The sequence below is a fragment of the Vicia villosa genome, linkage group LG5 (genome assembly GCF_029867415.1).
Source record: "Vicia villosa cultivar HV-30 ecotype Madison, WI linkage group LG5, Vvil1.0, whole genome shotgun sequence".
In the NCBI taxonomy this organism is placed as follows: Eukaryota; Viridiplantae; Streptophyta; class Magnoliopsida; order Fabales; family Fabaceae; genus Vicia; species Vicia villosa.
Genome location: NC_081184.1, coordinates 147,049,364 through 147,070,082, shown reverse-complemented (window position 1 = coordinate 147,070,082; position 20,719 = coordinate 147,049,364). Strand labels below are relative to the sequence as shown.

Below are 20,719 nucleotides of genomic sequence, written 5' to 3'. Positions count from 1 at the left end.
GATAGTTTATGAATATATAAATAAAAACAAAACAAGCCATAAAAATGGTGAATGATAGTTCCTGACTCAGATTTGTCTGCAGAAAAAACGTTATAAGCATAGATTCAGACAAAACAGACGAAGTTGAGATACAAAATGCAATAAAAAATGGTGTCACACATTTAGTACCATTTGATGCAGAAGTAGCAATTATTTATCCTTTGACCTTTGATTTGTCTTGAATTTTATCTAACTCGAGAGATTAAATTAGTCTCTCCAAGAATATCTTATTGATACAACAAAAGCAAACTGGACTAGTACTATAGTTCTTGTAGATTATTAAAGACTAATTTGTATGGTTATTCTCTATCAGTGTCAATTTTATTTACCTATCACTAGTGCAGAAAGGACTTTTCACATCGGGCGAAAAGTACTTTTTACATCGAGTCTGAGCCCGATGTAAAACCAGGCGATGTAATAAGTCAAAGACATTTTACATCGGGTCAAAGCCCGATGTGAAAATTTAACATACCACATCGGTTGAATTCAATGTCTGATGTGAAAAATAATGCAATTTTTTTATAAAAAAATATATACGCTATATTTTACATCGGTTCTCCTGTCCGTCCGATGTAATAGATAGTTTTTACATCGGTTTTCCACTTTGCCCGATGTAATAGACAAGTTTTTACATCGGTTTTCCATTTTGCCCGATGTAATATGTTTTCTGCTTTTAAGCGTGCAATAGCTATTTTTCCTATTTTAACCTGTTTTTTTTACCTAATTTTCCATATAAGTTTCAAATACAACACAGACCAAAGTTAGGTCGCTATTTTGCACATTTTTCCCACAGCACACAGACTACGTTTAGGTCACTATTTTCATATATTTCTAACTAGTGAAGGATATAATTTCATTGCACCAAATAGCTAAGAAGCATAAATATGTTCTTCTAAATTTACAAAAGTATTAATCTAGCATACACAAGTGTACAAAATTATAAGAAAGTTTACAAACGCTGGACTACTACAAAATAACAAAACAACAAATATCCAACCATTTAAGTCCTTTCGCGCACTTGAAATACCAACATGCATCCACGAGAAGATGAGTTGTAGCTTCTGAAGATAACACCACAATCACATTTGCTGACAATAAACAATAACACCAATTAACATCAGCAAACAACACCAAAATCAAGAAACACAAATCAGATATATAGACAATTCCATATAACTCACCAGATAAAGCTCAAGCTTTATATAACTCAAAAAAATATTTTGTCCAACAGAATCGTAAATCATACAAATCATCCTGTCTTAATTCTCTAGGGTTATCAAATACCTATAATACGTAAATTAAAGTTGCTTTGTTTAAATGAAAATTAAAGTTGGCCTAATCTACTATATTGCCAACCTACTTTGTATTGAATTAATGTGAACGAAAATTGTCAAAATTCAATATCCAACCTACTTTGTGTGATTGGGTTGAATGGCATACTCTGTAGCCAAAGACAGATAACATATGTTCCTTTTCTTGATGTGATACTGTGATTCGCAGATGTTGGAACAAAATCTAACTAAATATTCATTTTTGCCATTCACAATGACAACATTAAATTCTTACAACTGACATTGTTAGTATAAAAGCTTCTAGATGATAATGGAAATTGTTCTAATGTGAAATCATAGCTCGCTTTTTCTAATGATTTTGTTAAACATTTAATTTAATTATTATATTTCAATATTATTATATAGATTAAATGTCACTACTTAACTACTAAATTTAAAATTTAATTGAAGTAAAAAATGAATGGTAAAAAGAGAGGGGTTTGTAAGGAAAATTATAGTAAAAAAACTATTAATTAGGATCATATGAATCACTTTAGATCTTTTGATATTAAAAATTAAACTACATAGTAAAATAAGGGCAATAAGAAGTTGTATTACCTCTTTGGAATATGATTGGCCCATATAGTCAATGCCATTTAACCAGTGGCTATGAAAACCAATCGTCACCATTTCGGCACGAGAATAGAACTGATATCCACCCTCAACACCTTGAATATTAGAAAATTAAAATACATTACACACAAAAATGAATGGTAATTATTGATGAAACATGAAATAAGCTAATAATGTCACACTAACCTTCAAGTCAAAATACTATTTCAGACAGTACTTTCAATTTTAAAATGAAAAAACCATAGATGCTTCAGAGAGATCTCTATGACATAAGATAATTAATTCAACCAGAAATATTTGTTAAATTCAGCATAATTAAACATTGAATTTTAGGAAGGAAAATCCCATATGTGCTACATTTTCTTCACTTAATAATCAACAAATTTGGGAGGATAAATGCTTGAACTATTCCTACAAATTATAGTGAACAATTTCTAGTTAAAAAACTAAGGCACTCAGTTGAAAAAATAACAGAACCGAAGATGAAAATAATAGATACTTGAACAGAAAAATACAGTATTATGATTACTCAAGAAAAAATGAAACATCTCTGTAGTAGCTTTCAAGGTTCAGAATGACATTAAGTAAAGAAAATTAATCACTATTGCAAGTTAGTAGCTGACAAGAAGCATGAGAAGCTGAATCACAATTCACAACCACAACAATTCAGAATAGGCAGTAGCCTGTCGCAGGTGGAACATTCACATTCAAAATTTAATATGATTTTCTAAAAGGATATGGTTAGTAGAAAGTATCTTACCTTGAACTTACAGGAAAGTTGGTTGGCAAGGAAGATGAATCAATTCTTCTAATGTCCCTAGCCGATGGCCCACCAATTGAATTACTATTAACTGCACTAATGCAGCTGCTAGCATGATACCTTTGCATTTCCCCTCAACTATAACCGGCATACTGCCCTCAGCATCAAGCCACTACAAGTAGCAGTGCTAGCTGAACTGCTTCATTGAAAATATCATCTGTTCCATTTCCAACCAAGGCAAATAAGAAGCTAAAAACACAATAAAAACTATAGCAGAAGGAATTAAAAAAAGGCACTAAAAATTTAATAATTACAGCAAATGACCTACTTGCCGAATCTATGCCTCATTGAACTGCCTTCAGCTTTAAAAAAAAACAATGATATCCTAATGCCCCGAAAACTATATACCTTGATCTTGACGCCCAATTTGTGGTCCCCAAATGTGTAATGTAGAGCGCTACTATTCTGACCTGCATCGCAGAAAGAGTGACAATTTTTTTATAAATAAAAGTTCCAACGAAATCACCTAAGAAGAATCATCAAGAAACACCAAGTATGCATCAGAAGAGTGCAACTCAGAGGCAATGTGCATGTTCTAAAAACTAAAATAAAAATTATATTCTAGTATATATATACTAATAGCATACTTGAAATACAAGGAATACAAAATATTCTGAAGAGTGGAAAATAAAAGAAAATGAGATCCCAAAATCTTGCCTGTGCTGAATCCATTTTAAATACAAATGCATATTTCCCTATCAACTAACACAAACATGATCTCACTAATTACACAATTGAATAAAACTACGGATATTGAAACAGAATTTAACCATTGCAAATGCAAACATCCAATTAAAATTAAAATTTAACCACACAACAAAGTTCAGCTACAGCTATATGAAATGCCACTTATTTGAGAGTGACTAGAATTGTATCTTCGAGTCTTCAACCATACCCTATGATGATACATGATACATTATAACAGAAATGTTGTTATTTGAAACTTATATTCCCTAATGGCAGCAAAACGAAAAGGGGCAAAAGTTAAAGAGACAACCCACCAGTTGAATCGTTGAAAGATCTCAACTTATCACCAAATCCAATCTAAAATCTACAAAACCAAATCTAATGCAACAAAAAAGGCTTCGGTATTCGAAAAGCTAGGGTTTTTTTTAGAGGCGAAATTCAGATAACTATTTTCCTATTCCCCTAGCTTCGGAACTGAAGCAAATTGTATAATTGAAAACTGTGGAAATTGAAGCGCAAACAAAATTAGGGTTTTTGATTGAGAAAATTTCCTAAGAACAGAACAAAAGGAATTTTCGATAAAAAAATATATAAAAAATGCAGTGTTGATTACATATTCAGTTCAAGGAACGAAAATGCAAATAAGATCTAAGTTTAATAAACACTAAAACAAACACAAAATGAATTACCTGGAATTTTGGTGAGGAATTCTGGCCAGAATCCATGGAGGATGCAGAGGTAGCTTGGTGACGGCGAGTGAAAACATTACTTGGACGTTTGGGTTGAAGAGCTTAGACGGAGGTGACGACCAGAGAAAATGGCGAAGGCAGTTTGGTGACAGCGAGAGAAAAAAGGTTTGGGGGTCGTTTACAGGAAATAGGTTTGGAAACAAAGGGTTTATGTGAAAAAAGAAAATTGGCTCTCACATCGGTTGAGGACTTGGACCGATGTAAAGATCCACGTGACTGTGACAGTTACATCGGTTGGGAACATGGAACGATGTAAAGGATTGTTATAACAAAATTTCACTTTATTTACGATATTGCCACCGTGTTATTTTTTTTCCATCAGTCTACTTTTCACATCGGGGAAAATCTAGGTCAGATATGAAATGCTTTTAATAAAATTTCATTTTATTTACCAAACTGCTACCGTGTTATATTTTTTTCCTAAATCAAATATTTTTTATATCATTGGAAATAAATGTCTGATGTAAAATCCTTTGACAAATATTTTTCCCATCATATATTTTGAAACCTGATGTAAAATCCTTTAACCAAATGTCATATTTTTAGTAGTGTATGGTGGTTTAGCTTCTTTGTTTGCAGAATTCTTCTAAGTCTGTTTTGATATAACATTTGATGCTCTAAGCTGGCCAGAGTTGGAAAAATGTGTGTATTTTGTTCAACAATTCACAGGCTGTCCTAGTACTAGTCTGTCATCGTCTGCAGAGCGAAAAGAGGCGCAGCAGAAACAGCACTAGTGCTGTTGTGAACGACATCAACCCAACAATGCTTACTAAAATATTACATGAATTGATCGAGGAAATAATAGAAACTAAAAATCGTTTCCGTGTATCATTTAATGCAGTTAATGGATTACAGAGAAATAGAGTGAAACACTAAACAAGCAGTTTATAATATGAACAAGTTCAAACACTAAATAACTACTTATCAAAAGGTAGTTGCAAATTCAATCATTCAACCAGACCAGAAATGCACAAAAAGAAGAAGTGGTTGTGACGTACCTGTGGAATCGAGGATCGAAGAAACGTATCAGCACTGTGGAATCAAAAACTGCTCATAATCTCCACCGTGGAATCAAAGAAGAACGAGTAGCGTGAGCAGGAGATGACGTCGAGAGGTGGACAGAGTGGCACCAACTTTTTGTTAAACGGATAAATGCATCTCTTAATTATTAAATGAAGAATTGAGTCTAGAAGTTATAGAAACTATACAATCTGACAAAGAAGCACAATGGTAGGGGCTGTGGTGAAGCACAATGATTCTAAGTACAACTTGAATCCCACATCGAAAATATTTCTCTAACCAAAAGAGTTTATAAACCTACTTTGTACATTAAAGTTAAAAACTTAAATTGATGGGCCTTCCAAAGACATGTTGTAAATTAACCTTTAAAGGAATATTTTAATAATTAATTGATTAATATAATTTCTTAAAAAAATATTTGTGAAAATAAATAAAGAAAACGTAATTTAAAAAAAGTAATTTAAAATAAAATAATAAAATTATCTACGTGGATTTTAAAGAAAACGTTTTTAAAAATTAAATCTGCCACATCATCAATTAAGTCAAAGCCCAGTCAGCAAATAAGGTAAAAGGGTGTGGTAAATCCAAGTTTTGGGTTTTATAAGGGGCGTTTCGTAAAAAAAAACATTCAAGGGGGCTAAACCAGAACTCGCTATATTGGCAGGGGGTTGAAGTATATTAAACCCTTAATTTTTTTATTGAAAAAGTGTATAAGAAACCATTATTTTTTGTTATTGGATGGAGGCCCAACTGTAAATAGTAATGGGCCGTAAGAGTTATTACTGTTTTAGAGATGAATATGTTATATATATAATATGAGGCAGGAAACGTTTTGGTCATTTGTATACGTTACTTCAGTTTTGTTTTAATAGAAGGTTTATACCCTCAAAAGTTTTAAGGGGCGATTCACACAAGTTTATTGGATTCGGTGTATGAAATGGTTGAGGACAGTTCATTGATTTCTGATTCCAGGTGATTTTTTGTGTTTTGATTATTTTTGCATTTGCGTTTGATGGTCTTTAAATGTTGATCCATGAATGTGTTTTTTTGTTTGCATGCGCGTTTGATGGTTAATATTTTTTTAAGAAATCATATGCTGGTGATTAAAACGGTTATTTTTAGTAGGAACGCATCGAAGATGGTAGTGGAGGGTGATGGGGTTGTTGGAATAGGCCGTAGAAGAAGCGCTCGTATATGTGGGAAAATGAAGGGTAAAGATGTTGTGGGTGAAAGTTCCATTGAGCGTCATGATGATGACAATTTGGTGAATAGAGACGGGTGCGACACCATGTGCTCAGCTGTTGTGAATAAAAAGGGAAAGAGGTGCAGAAGGGTGGAACCAGTCGTAAGCAAGGAAGAGGATGGGCACAAGTACTTTTCCTGGTGTAAGGTTATCGAATCAGCGAAGGTAGCTGGGCAAAATGTTCTCATAAGTATATTACGTTCTTTAGGTCATGTATAATTTAGTTGGTTTAAGTATTGAAGCATAGGCATTGAATTTTGTTAATTTTTGTCCGTGAATTTCCACAAGCCTAATTTAAGGAACGTGCTGAATCAGTTATATTATATGGCATATTTGCAGCAATTTTCGCAAGAAGTTATCTGGAACTGCATGAACAAGTCGTATAAGCGTGTTTTGTTTCGTGATTCTGATTTGAAAAAGCTTTTCAGGTCTGAACTTCATTATGCTAAAAGAGATCACTGTGTTGAGAGATACATTTGGAAGGGATGGCATGAGTTTCTGAAGGAAGGATGCATCGAAGATGGTGACCGCCTAAGATTTATAATCCGTGACCAACCTTGCACGTCGGTTGAACCTGGAACACAAATGGTTGTTGTGGCAGTGGTCAACAGAGCCAGAGGTGGATGAATGTGTGGCAGTAGGTGTTGAATAGTTGTGGTGATGTGTTGGGTTTTTTTGGCCACAAGTATGATTTGTTTTTTTCATGGGTGTCTATGTTTTGATGTAATTTATGGATAATTGGGTTATATTTTGTATAATTGTATGTGTTTTGAACTCTTTGATAAAATTAACTACCAATTACTATACGATAGCTACAGACCAAATACACATAACAGTTTTTTTCCAAATAGATAAATGCTACTTTTACACTTAATTTCACACTTACAATGATAAAATTCCATACATATATACTAATCATTTTTTAAATATTTTTTCTCCACACTAAACCAATTGCATACATACGGTGTCAATTGCATACGGTGTAAATTGCAAATGCAAGCCTAGCATAGGTATTCCAAATAACACAAAAATAACTCATGTTACGTCTGGATTTAACATACCTCTGTGATCTGGATATGTACAACTGAATTAAGCTAACATCTGACTTGAGCTCTCTTATATTCACATTTTCCTTCACAAGTTGACTTCATCTCTAATCAACATGTTGCATCGTGACCTACGCTGTTTCAAAAATGCAACAAAACTTAAGTGATTATCAATTTCAAATAATAGGCTCAGTATGATAAATTAGCATTGTTTTTGAAGTTGATATTGAACTCCAAATCTAAATTCACCATTTTAACAAATAAACAAACATTTTGCTTTGAGACAAAATATTTCAATTTATTAGACTTAATTTACACACTTCATATTACAACAGTTTGAGTACTTGCACGATTACTAACATTTACATGTTTATCATTATATTGGATAATTTAAAATTAGAAAGAACAAGCTTCAGTTGAGTCTAAAAAGTTGATATTATTTAACTCAAATACACAGCTTGGCCATACAAAATAGTTCTAACAGTTAATGTACAAGACCTTATCTCAAATTTACATGTTAATCATGCTATCTCCTGGCATCTCATTCTGAACACCGGATATTTTGGTAGAGTTGAACAGTATCAGCTGACGCAAGACCTTAAGTGGGATAACCTTCATGAATTAACTTTGTTTTGCTTACCCATGCAAGCCCTTATTCAAGATGTGTTTTCGAGTTCAAACACTCTGAGTATACTGTTTGCATCCATTACTTAACTGTAGGTTATTTGAAGAACAAATCATCAAAATAACTCACAATAATACACAACCACAACTTAAATTTGAATAATATCACAATATAAATTCCTCTGAAAAATAAACAATTTAATTGAAACCCTGAAGATTCAACTATATTAAGATTATTTCACTATATACCGATTCAACTCATATGCATTTTTTATGAATTTATGAATTTCATAAAATATAAACCCTAATCCCCAATTCTCTAATTCCTGCATAAAAATTGAATTGAATCAACTTCAACTTAAAATATAAACCACAATCCCCAAATCACATACTAGCTTCAAATTATAATACAAACCCTCATTACCAAATCAACTTCAACTGAACATACAAAATTAATATCCAATTCCATAATTTATGCAAATTAACTCAAATCAAGTTGATTTTGGAAAAATATAAAGACTGAGATGAATACGATTACCTGTGACAAAATATGGCGTCGTCCCACTATGAAACTTGGGGGGACAATAGCACAACGAAGAGAGAAATTTTTCGATACCCTTGGTTGAGGAGAAGGAGAAGAAGATGAAGAACGAGGCCAAGGAGAATTTTTTGATACCCCTGATAACAAAGAAGAAGGATGAACCGAATGGATGATAAGAAGTAGAAGGGGAAGAAGATGAAGAAGGAGGCAAAAGAGGTGGGTTTCGGACTGTGAATTTGGAATTTAGGGATTTCATCTCAGAATTGATTTTGTCAAATAATTTGTTTTTCAATTTAATATTAATTTTATAAGGGACTGATATGCAATAAATGAAAGTTTTATATATAATAATGATGTGGCAGATATGGTTGATATAAATTAATGATGTGGCAATTGGGATTTATAGTAGTGTGTTTTGATTGGCCAATTAAAATAACTACACCAGTGAAGTCAAAATGCCAACTTCATCATAGAAGCTCCCTTTAATTAATTATAAAATAGTACAAATTTTGTTATTTCCAAAAACTTTTACATTGAAAATAACTCTACTCAACTTTTTGAGTTGAGTAGATAAGAATTCACCTTTGTATAATATATGGGACCCAAAGTATACGTTAAACTTGTGAGTTGTGAGTAAGTGAAAGCATAGCCGCATAAAATAAGCAAATTTTATAAAAAAATGGATACATTATGTTCTGTGATAGTATATCTAAAGGAATCCCCACAGTGACAGATGGAAGAGCAGCATTGGACACAAATGATATGAAGAATCTGAGCCATACACGGATTATAGAATTGCCAATTGTAGAAAGAAAATCTCCAATAAATATACACTCATATTCATCTTACCAAATCACCATTTATAAGAATACAATTATCCAAAGTATAACAATCTTTTCAATTTCATTGCAATAACCACACACGATGGCCGCATCATCATCATCCATGGCTCTCTCTTCTCCAACCTTGGCTGGCAAGCAACTCAAGCTGACCCCCTCAAGCCAAGAATTGGGAGCTGCAAGGTTCACCATGAGGAAGTCTGCTAACACCAAGAAAGTAGCTTCCTCTGGCAGCCCATGGTACGGACCAGACCGTGTTAAGTACTTAGGCCCATTCTCTGGTGAGTCCCCCTCCTACTTGACTGGAGAATTCCCAGGTGACTACGGTTGGGACACTGCCGGACTCTCTGCTGACCCAGAGACATTCTCCAAGAACCGTGAGCTTGAAGTCATCCACTCCAGATGGGCTATGTTGGGAGCTTTGGGATGTGTCTTCCCAGAGCTTTTGTCTCGCAACGGTGTTAAATTCGGTGAAGCTGTATGGTTTAAAGCCGGATCTCAAATCTTTAGCGAGGGTGGACTTGACTACTTGGGCAACCCAAGTTTGGTCCATGCTCAAAGCATCCTTGCCATATGGGCCACTCAAGTTATCTTGATGGGAGCTGTTGAAGGTTACCGTATTGCCGGTGGCCCTCTTGGTGAGGTTGTTGACCCACTTTACCCAGGTGGCAGCTTTGATCCATTGGGCTTAGCTGACGACCCAGAGGCATTTGCAGAATTGAAGGTGAAGGAACTCAAGAATGGTAGATTAGCTATGTTCTCAATGTTTGGATTCTTTGTTCAAGCAATTGTAACTGGAAAGGGTCCTTTGGAGAACCTTGCCGATCATCTTGCAGATCCAGTCAACAACAATGCATGGTCATATGCCACCAACTTTGTTCCTGGAAAGTGAACTCGTACTCTCTTATGTTTATGTTTTCTGTCAAGTATACGTTCTTGTAATGTTCTCCCCATTTGAATGTGAATTATTATCATTATCATGCGTGTATGCAGCATAGGTTCACTAATACAAGGTGATGCATATTTTTTACCAAGTTTTAAACTTGTGTTTCATGTTTTTTTATTGTTAAACTAACATAACATCTGATTGAACAGAAATGGTTTTAAAGATTAAATCAGATTGAAACAAACAGTCTCATTTATGTAAGGATACAACCAGAAACCACTTTTGAGACACCTTGATATATTTGGTGTCCTTAAATACACATTAAATATCCTTACTCAGTTATCACTCAGCTCCCAAATTCAACAACAATATAGTTTTTGGGGAGGGTATGTGTATGTTGTTTGTTTCTTTACCTTACTCTCTCAACTCTTTGAGTTTTGTTTTGTTTACAAGGAAGAAACTTTATGTTATGGTGGGGTCTTGTTAGACAATTAATCTTAATATCAGATAGAACAAAATGATTTTAAAGATTAAATTAGATTGAAACGTGTTTTCTATTTATTTTGAGTATTTCTTTCATTAAAAAATATCATGCTAATGATAAAGCTTGTATAATCAACTAAATCTAACACTCAACACACTGATCAGTTCTCAATTTTTTTGAAAACAAGTTAATTCTTTACTCGGCAATATTCACTTCTCGTATCCTTCTTAAAACAAACACAAGAATTAATCATAAGAACAAGTCAATTCAATTACGAATAAAGAAGTAAAGTTTAGGAAGTAAAGCCAATATATTTCTCAGTTGGTTAGTTTCAAAGTGAGAAGAAAGATTGCATGGTTAGCTTGAAGGATTTTAGAGAAGGGGTAAGGGCCATTGAGTATTGTTGCTGAGGTATTTGAGTTAACCCCTTCTTTGGTTGTTGTTTAGGTGAAGAAAAAAGGCAGGGAAAAAGTAATGAGAAAATAAGAATGCAATTTCTTGTGAATCCCTGAGGTATTGGAAGTGCTTTGGATTTAAAATGCTTAATGTTACTATTACCTTCATGTGTCTTCTGGAATTATTATCAATCAACATGCCACAACTATAACTTGGTTATCATAGTGTGTGTGGTGTATAAAAAACCATATCCGGTTCAGAGTTTCCTTAGGCTTGTAAAGTAAGGGAAAACAAAAGTGTTATTTTGAACTTATTATTATTTGGACACAAACATTTATTTAATATTGAATTTGGTAGATTTTACAGCAAACCAAAATCTGCTAACTAGTGGAAGAACACAAATGTTTGTGTGAGATGGCAAGTTCAAATTATTACTTTATCAAAAAATTGTATAGAAGATGGTTTGTATTTAGATGGAGGTCCCTTTCAAAATTAAAGTTTTTGGTTGGAGGCTTTTTGTTAATAGGGTTCCAACTAAGGATTTATTAGCTCATAGAAATATTGCTTTGTCTTTGGAAAATACTAAATGTATTTTTTGCGGTATTGATCCGGAAAGTAGAGAAAATTCTTTCTTCGGGTGTAATTCAATGGAGTTAGTGTGGAGGGAGGTGGCGGTTTGGATAGGAAAGGAGGTGGGTGAGATGGAAGAAGATTGTTTATCAAGTTTCATGGATTGGTCCCTCTTTTGTAAAAAAAGAAGGTGAAAGGAGGTAAAATATGAGTAATTTGGTTAGCTACTATTTGATTTCTTTGGTTAATTAGGAATGATATATGCTTTAGAGATGAAGTTTGGAATGTGAATAATACGGTATGAGGTATAAAATCTTTGACTTGGAAATAGAGTTTTATAGGGGAAATTACTCATTCCATTTGTAGTTTTTACGAATTTAACAAAGATCCTTTGTTATATCTTTCGTAATTCTAATTGATTTGTAATTTCTCTTTTAGCGGAGTTTTTCCGTTCTTGTGTAAAAAGGTTTTGAGAACCCTTAGTTCTCTACATTAATATATCCTTGCTTACAAAAAAAAGAAGACATGTACATTCTGTGCTACGGAAAGTACATCAAAATGACATAAATCAAATAATTAAAGGACGAAAAAGACCTAAGTGTCTCGTGACTGATGTATGATATTTCAACCTTTAAAGATGAATATATGAGTTCAAACTCGTGTCTTGCTCGTGCACAACTATCAACTGAATTATCTTAATTAAACATTAATTACACCTATATGAATATAGTTGAGTCTATCATAAATAGCTAGACTATCTAAACATAGAAATAAATTTGAATTTCAATTTGGATAATTGTTCCCGTTTAGTTTCGATAATATTTTGAATAAAATTACCTCATGTGAATAGAAAACTTTTAAGTGAGTGTGAGTTTCCTTAGACTTTGTTTGCGAGTTTGGAAAGGAAGGGAGGGAAAGACTTTGGAAAATAAAAAAGATTGGGTGAAAAGAATAGAAAAATTTTGAGTAAGAGAGTTTGATTTTATTAATAACACCAAAAACCCACTAAAATGAGAGAACTCAAAATTTGTATTTAATGAGAGTTTTGAAGGGTTTGATTTTACTAATAACATCAAAAACCCACTAAAATGGGGGAACTTAAAAATTATATTGAAGGAGGGTTTTGGAGGATTTATATAAAATTGTTAATTATCTTTTAGGTTGTTATAGTATTCTGAAAATTATTAATTTAGTAATCATAATGACTTCTTTATCATTCTAAACAAAATTATTTTTTCAAAAAATATCAAATATTTTCCTATATTTTTTAAAATTTTTGTTTTCGGAAGCCTTCCCCCCACTCTCCTCCAAAGTCATAAACATAGCCTTAGCATCTTAGGTGTTACTCTTCTACTTTCACAAGACTCTATTCATTCAGACCCACATGATCACACGAGCTTTGACACCTCCTCTCTTTCACAACTTTGAGACTTTAAAATTCTTTTGCCAAATACACCACTCATATAAGCACTTCAATGAAACATTGAATCTCCTATTTAATGAGGTTTGAGTTGTCTTCAAGTTACTCACTATCTTCAAGGAGTTGGAAAAATATTACACTTCAACAAACATCAGTGTTGTTGTCATCAAAACACTAAAAAAGTTGTGAGCAGGATAACAAGCACATACATCTACAAATTTATCTTTAAAATTAAAGGTGAATTCTTATTTACCCATCAAAAAAAGTTGGGTAGCCTTACCCATCTGACTTGTCAAATGCAGAAGATCTTAGGTGTCCATTATGATGTGTTATATTTTATTACCAAATAGATATATTCTTTTAACTAATTATATATTTATCCCAAATATATTAATGGTAATTTTTTATTTTGTTTTAAAATAAAACAAAACCTTTTCAGTTTCTTTCTTCTTTTTTTTCATGTTTAACGATTGTGAAACCATTTTTCTTTCTTCTTCTACACTTTGATTCCCTACTCTCTAAACTCTTTCATTAAATCAATCTTTTCTTTCCCACTCATATATTTCATTTCTATTCTCTCAACCAATCTCTTCTCTCCCACTCATATATTTCATTTCTACACCCATACTTTGCTAGATTTCTATTCATTTTCACAAGGTAATTTCTCTCTTTTTTTTCTTTAATTTAATATTTTCTTTCTCTGTTATTAATATTCATAGATGGATAATTTTGTATTTGCTTTATGTTAATAATATTCATGGATGGGTTTTGTATTAAACATTGGTAGTTTATGGATTATCTTTGTTGTGTTACTGTTGATGCTATGAAAAAGAGAGAAAGATATGATTACCATTGGTACTGCTATGGAAATTTATTATACTCTTTGATTTAGATGCATTTACAAAGAGAGAAAGATGAGTCACAGTGGAGAATCATTTTGAATAATGACATAAATTCTTATAGCAAACAAACATATATTGATTAAGTAAATCAAAATATATTGTGTAAATAATATTTTACACAAATATATTCAATATATATTATAGCAGAATTTACATTATAGCAGTAACAACAGTCTACTATAGAATTTGCAATTGCAATAACACTAATTTTTACACGGTTTATTCATATTAGTAATATTATATCTTGATTTAGTGTAAGTAAAGTTGTGAGAAAAAGTATATGTTTATTGCGATTTTAGTTCTCATAAAGTTTATTGTTATATAGATGGAGAATCTAAAATATTTATATTTGTTTGCATATTTTTATTAGGTTCAAATGGATGTAGACTACAGAGATATTGATTGTGAAGAATTAGCTAATTGTAATAATGTCGGTGATGAAGAAGGAAAAGAGGACATGGATACTTACAAAAAGATTAATGACCTGACAGATGATGATATAAGAGGTTTGGAATTTTCTTCTCAGGAAAAAGCAATAAATTTCTATGAAATATATGCCAAAAGTCACGGGTTTGCAATAAGAAAAGATGATGTAAAACGTAATTATGAAGGGAATATAATTGTTCGTCAATTAGTTTGTAATAGAGAAGGTAAAAGTGATAAGAAGAGGGGACGATGTAGAGATCCAAGACCTACCACGCGAATGGAATGTCGTGCTAGGTTTCGAGTAGCTCTAAATCTTGTGACTGAAAAATGGAGAGTTTCCGTATTTGAGCCCTCTCATAACCATGAGTTAACTCCATCACACTATGTTCATTTGATTCCTAAGTATCGTCGATTGACTGAATCGGATAAAACTCTTGTTGATGGCTTGCACACACATGGTGTTAGAACATGCCATATTTTAGGTTTTATGATGGCTCAAAAAGGTGGTCATAAAGGTCTTGGATTTTGTAAAAAGGACTTATATAACTACTTAAATAATGAAGCAATGGCAAGAATAGAAGGAGGGGATGCTTTTGCTGCTTTGAGTTATTTATAGGCTAAAGCTGATAATGATCCAATGTTTTTTTCGAAGTTTACCACAACAAACGAAGGACGTTTAGAAAACTTATTTTGGTTGGATTCAGCTAGTCGGATTGATTATGAATGTTTTGGTGATGTGATTGCTTTTGACGCGACTTATAAGAAGAACAAGTATGACAAGCCTCCTGTTGTTTTTTCTGGATTCAACCATCATGGAGAAACTACAATTTTCGGTTGTGCTTTGGTTTATGATGAAAAAACTGAGACATACATGTGGGTTTTAAATACTTTTTTGGAAGCAATGTATCATAAACATCCTAAAGGGGTAGTTACAGATGGAGATCTTACAATAAGAGAAGTTATTCGAGATGTATTTCCAAACTCGTTGCATCGTCTTTGTTCATGGCATTTACATCAAAATGCTTGTGAGAATGTGAAGAATCCAAAATTCTTTGAAGAATTTAAGTCATTGATTTATGCTACTTATACTGTAGACGAGTTTGAAAATGAGTGGAAGAGGGTAGTTGATGATTGTGGTTTATCAAATCTCCAAGAATTTTATCCACCATCTCATAAAAACAAAACATGCATTCCGACTTTGGTAGCAACCAGCTCACCCACAGGTTTCTACATTAAGTCTAGTAAAAATTTAGACTTTTCTTCTACAAAAAAAAAAAATTCTGATGTAAGTAATTTATTTCATACTTGCTCATGTTTTATATTCATATTTTATAATTCTGTTTTATATTTATTATTTGTATCTCATATGTTGATGCAGGGTTTATCTTCTTTGTTTAAAACAATAAACACAATGAATCTAGAGGATGATGAGTGTGCTGTGGCATCATATTTATTTGACTATCACACAAACAAAACTTCTGAAAAGTTAGTCATATATTATTGATTGTATTTAACTTTAATAATATTTTAAATAAATTGATTACACAAAATATAAATGTAATGATATATTATTTTTTATTATTAATTGTAGGACCGAAATTTTAGTTGTTCCAGATACATTAATTTGTGAAGGAACAAGAAAGTTGTTTGAATGCTTAAAGCCTCGTAATTTGGTTGACCAAGAGGTAAACATATGTGGTACTAGTGTTTATTTTTAAACATATTTAAAAATTTCTAATGTTTATTGTTTCAGATTCTTGATTTAGCTGCAAGTATGTTCACTTATGCTGAAAAGAAAGACAATTTATTTCAAAGATATTGGTTTCTACCAACTACTTTTTCGGTATTAATTTCACACAACTTTAAACTCTTTATTGTTTAATTTGTTTAACTTTTTTCACGTATACCTAAATGATTTTACAAATGGATATTCTCTTGTAGCAATATGTGCAGGCATGGAATGCAGGAACACAAATAATGATTGAAATATACCAAAACAAATTTATGGGGAAAATAGATAATATTTCAAAGGTAATGAATTATTCTACATAGAGAAATTATATACTAATATATATACTACCATTTATATAAATTCAATTTTGATTATCTAATATTGAGTAAATACAGATATTCATACCAATTCATGACTGGGACTCAGTTCACTGGTTTCTTCTTGTAATTGATCTTGTTAAAGAGGAGTTAGTTTGTCTTGATTCTTTCCCATCTAAATCAGCATTATATCGAAGGAAGCATTATATACAAAAATTGGTAAAATAATATGAGAATAGAAGCACCTCTAGGCATATGAGAAAAATTCCAACAGAAACTAACTTAGATTGGGTTAGGCAGCAAGGAGAAATGAAAACTCGACGAGACGCCACAACCCCAACCGAACTAAATAACTCCCTGCAAAAAATCGGCCCCAAATTGATAAAAAAAATACTGAAGCAAAGCTGTCTATGACCACCAAAAGCAACCCGACTATTACCACCTGAATATAAGAAAAGACAAAGCAATTAAAAAGGACTGCCAAAGTTATAAAATCTCTTCTTTTTGAAAAAAAACATTGGAGAAATAAAAACATACATCTGCTATCAATGTATTATTGTTGCCTCTGATTGCTTCAATCTTACATTCTTCTCAATGTCCTCCATTTTCTTTCCATAATGATCTACAAATAAGACTATATTTAGATTTAAAAAGTTCTAAAAATAAAATAGAAACGTATCATACCAAAGTAATTAAATTTAATCAATAATTTGGGTTAAGTGTTTTATAGAACAAGAAAGAAGATTAAAATTGCATAGAATACTGTAATGATTGTTCAAACAGAGATGAAAAACAAAAAACAGACACCCCAATGACAACCTGCAAAATCAAAATGCAATTAATCTATGCATTGAAACACTAATAATAATCATCATTGAAAATAAGGAAAAAAAACATTAAAAAAATCTAAAATTGAAATGAGATAAAAAGTAAGAGGGGGTATCAAGGGTTTTACAGAAAAAGGACATACCATATTCCTCATACACAAAACCCATATTTATTTTCCATTAAAAGTGTAAAAATAACCGATAAAAACATCATTATTGAGAGAGTAAGTACTCTCTATATGTGTGTGAAGAAGAAGGAGAATGAGAAAAACCTGTGGGTGATTTTGTAAGTATTGGAAGAGTTATTGATTTGACCCTTTTTCAAAAACGAAAAGACGGAGATGAGAAAGTGAGAAAGAAGGATATTGTCAAGAGGAAGAAGAAAAATGTTATCTTCTTTGAAATCTCGGTCGCAACTTCAACTCTGCTATTGTTGTGCTCGGTCTGATGCTTTGGGTGCTTCTTGTTAGGTTTCTCAATTTCATCCTATTAGAAAATGAATGAAAATAATGTAATTTTTTTAATTAAAATTATTAATTTAAAATAAAATGAGAGTTGGATAAATATGTAATTATAAAATGATATGGGCAAAAATTAAAAACTACAAAATAGTGATGACATGACAAATGATTTAAGTAATAACCAATCTATATAAGACATGTCAAGTGGGTAAAGTTACCCAACATTTTAAGTTGGGTAATGAAGTAGGACCCAAAATTAAAATATTTACCAAAGACTTGCTTGATCTTGGATAAATTACTGAAGGCTTAGTTGTGGGCAATACAAAACCTTTAATTTGTTGTTAAAATTATGATTGCCCACACAAAACCTTTAATTTGTTGTTAAAATTATGATTGCCCACACTTTTTCACGTTTTTCCAGAGTTTCATTCCACGGGCTTTTATGACCGTCGGTAAATAACTAAATATTACCAAGAAGCGTTTTGCTGAAGGCTTTGTGTTCCTCAATAAGCCTTGGATACTTTACCTTTACCCACGTCTTTTTACAAGTAGCTAACCTTAGATAATGATGATAAAAACAACACAATATTTCAAATCAAAATAATGAAATCCTGATTGAGCACAGTATGTTCTATGTATCAAATTCAAAACTGTTTGAAAGAAATAAGTTGTTGGTTAGCGATTCCCAATAAGTTGTTGGAAGAAATAAGCAAGAATCCTAAAGCTGTTGATTCCTGAGTTTATGAAAATGTCACCATTTTCAAGTTAATCAAATGGAAAGTCCTTCTCAGATAAGAACTTGATCGATGGCTATCAGTTTCACAATCTTCTTTCAATTCCAAACTGAATTGTCTTTCACTTCTAAAATATTAAAACACATATCAGTTATAAGTTATAACTACTAACAAAACCATAAACAGAGGGATTTAGATGCAAATGCATGCACAATCTTTTCATTCTAGAAACCAAAATCTTCAAAAAGAAGCTTTCATAAAAATAAAACCGTTGGATTCTTATCATTTACACAAAATTTCCATCTTTTTATTCTCCTTTCTCACCCCATAAACTTTCCACCTTTAGGTTCAAACATGGAAAAGTGAAGAAGAAAGAAACAAGTCTAAGAACTATTCCAAAGTGTAGTAGTAATGAGGGACTAACAAACACCAACAAGATCCCACCAAAACAGAAACTCTGAGATGAAAAGAGTAAGGTAAAGAAACAACAACATACATGTACAGACCATTCTCAAAGACTATTTTGTTGAATTTGGGAGCTGAGTGCTAACTGAGTAGGATATTTGATGTGTATTTGAGGATCCAATTATATCAAGCTGTCTCAAAAGTGGTTACTCGTTGTCATTCTTACATAAATGAGACTGTTTGTTTAAAATGAGACTGTTTGTTTCAATCTGACTTAATCTTTAAAATCATTTTTGTTGGAACTGATTTTATGTTAGTCTAGAAATGAAAAACATGAAACATAAGTTTAAAATGCATACAGACTGACAGACATGATAATGATAATAATTCACATTCAAATGGGGAGAACATTACAAGAACGTATACTTGACAGAAAACATAAACATAAGAGAGTACGTGTTCACTTTCCGGGAACAAAGTTGGTGGCATATGACCATGCATTGTTGTTGACTGGGTCAGCAAGATGATCAGCAAGGTTCTCCAAAGGACCCTTTCCAGTCACAATAGCTTGAACAAAGAATCCAAACATTGAGAACATAGCTAATCTACCGTTCTTCAGTTCCTTCACCTTCAATTCTGCAAAAGCTTCTGGGTCGTCAGCTAACCCCAATGGATCAAAGCTGCCACCTGGGTAAAGTGGGTCAACAACCTCACCAAGAGGACCACCGGCAATACGGTAACCTTCAACAGCTCCCATCAAGATAACTTGAGTGGCCCAGATGGCAAGGATGCTTTGAGCGTGAACCAAGCTTGGGTTGCCCAAGTAGTCAAGTCCACCCTCGCTAAAGATTTGAGATCCTGCCTTGAACCACACAGCTTCACCGAATTTAACACCGTTGCGAGACAAAAGCTCTGGGAAAACACATCCCAAGGCACCCAACATAGCCCATCTGGAGTGGATGACTTCAAGCTCACGGTTCTTGGAGAATGTCTCTGGGTCAGCAGAGAGTCCGGCAGTGTCCCAACCGTAATCACCTGGGAACTCTCCAGTCAAGTAGGACGGGGACTCACCAGAGAATGGGCCTAAGTACTTAACACGGTCTGGTCCGTACCATGGGCTGCCAGAGGAGGTTACTTTCTTGGTGTTAGCAGACTTCCTCATGGTGAACCTTGCAGCTCCCAATTCTTGGCTTGATGGGGTCAGCTTGACTTGCTTGCCAGCCAAGGTTGGGGAAGAGAGAGCCATGGATGATGATGATGCGGCCATCGTGTGCAATGAAATTGAAAAGATTGTTATGCTTTGGATAATTGTATTCTTATAAATGGTGATTTGGTAAGATGAATATGAGTCTGCATTTATAATACAGATGCTCTTATCGTCTGTTATCTAAAACTAGCTAGTTGGAGATTTTCTTTCTACACTTGGCAATTCTATAATCCGTTTATGGCTCAGATTCTTCATATCATTTGTATCCAATGCTGCTCTTCCATCTGTCACTGTGGGGATTCCTATAGATATCTATCACTCAACATAATTGTTTTTTTTGTTTGTAAAATTGGCTTAATTTATGGGGCTATGCTTTCTCTAACTCAGAAGTGTAAGGTAGTAGGGTCCACAAGATTTGAGAAAAATTGTGATTATTTTAG

General features: G+C 32.9%; 3 protein-coding genes across 3 annotated transcripts; 2 read left to right on the top strand and 1 right to left on the bottom strand.

Annotated features, from left to right (window-relative positions):
* Nucleotides 1-9,512: 9,512 nt before the first annotated feature.
* On the top strand, nucleotides 9,513-10,546 carry LOC131603062 (chlorophyll a-b binding protein AB80, chloroplastic). The gene has a single exon (XM_058875311.1). It carries the CDS (start codon nucleotides 9,598-9,600, stop codon nucleotides 10,402-10,404), a length of 807 nt encoding a protein of 268 aa, XP_058731294.1. The 5' UTR covers nucleotides 9,513-9,597; the 3' UTR covers nucleotides 10,405-10,546.
* A 4,000-nt stretch (nucleotides 10,547-14,546) lies between these two features.
* LOC131605688 (protein FAR1-RELATED SEQUENCE 5-like) lies at nucleotides 14,547-15,212 on the top strand. The gene has a single exon (XM_058878016.1). The coding sequence runs from the start codon at nucleotides 14,547-14,549 to the stop codon at nucleotides 15,210-15,212; it is 666 nt and encodes a 221-aa protein (XP_058733999.1).
* Nucleotides 15,213-19,444: 4,232 nt separating this feature from the next.
* LOC131603061 (chlorophyll a-b binding protein AB80, chloroplastic-like) lies at nucleotides 19,445-20,419 on the bottom strand. The gene has a single exon (XM_058875310.1). The coding sequence runs from the start codon at nucleotides 20,337-20,339 to the stop codon at nucleotides 19,533-19,535; it is 807 nt and encodes a 268-aa protein (XP_058731293.1). The 5' UTR covers nucleotides 20,340-20,419; the 3' UTR covers nucleotides 19,445-19,532.
* Nucleotides 20,420-20,719: the final 300 nt, after the last annotated feature.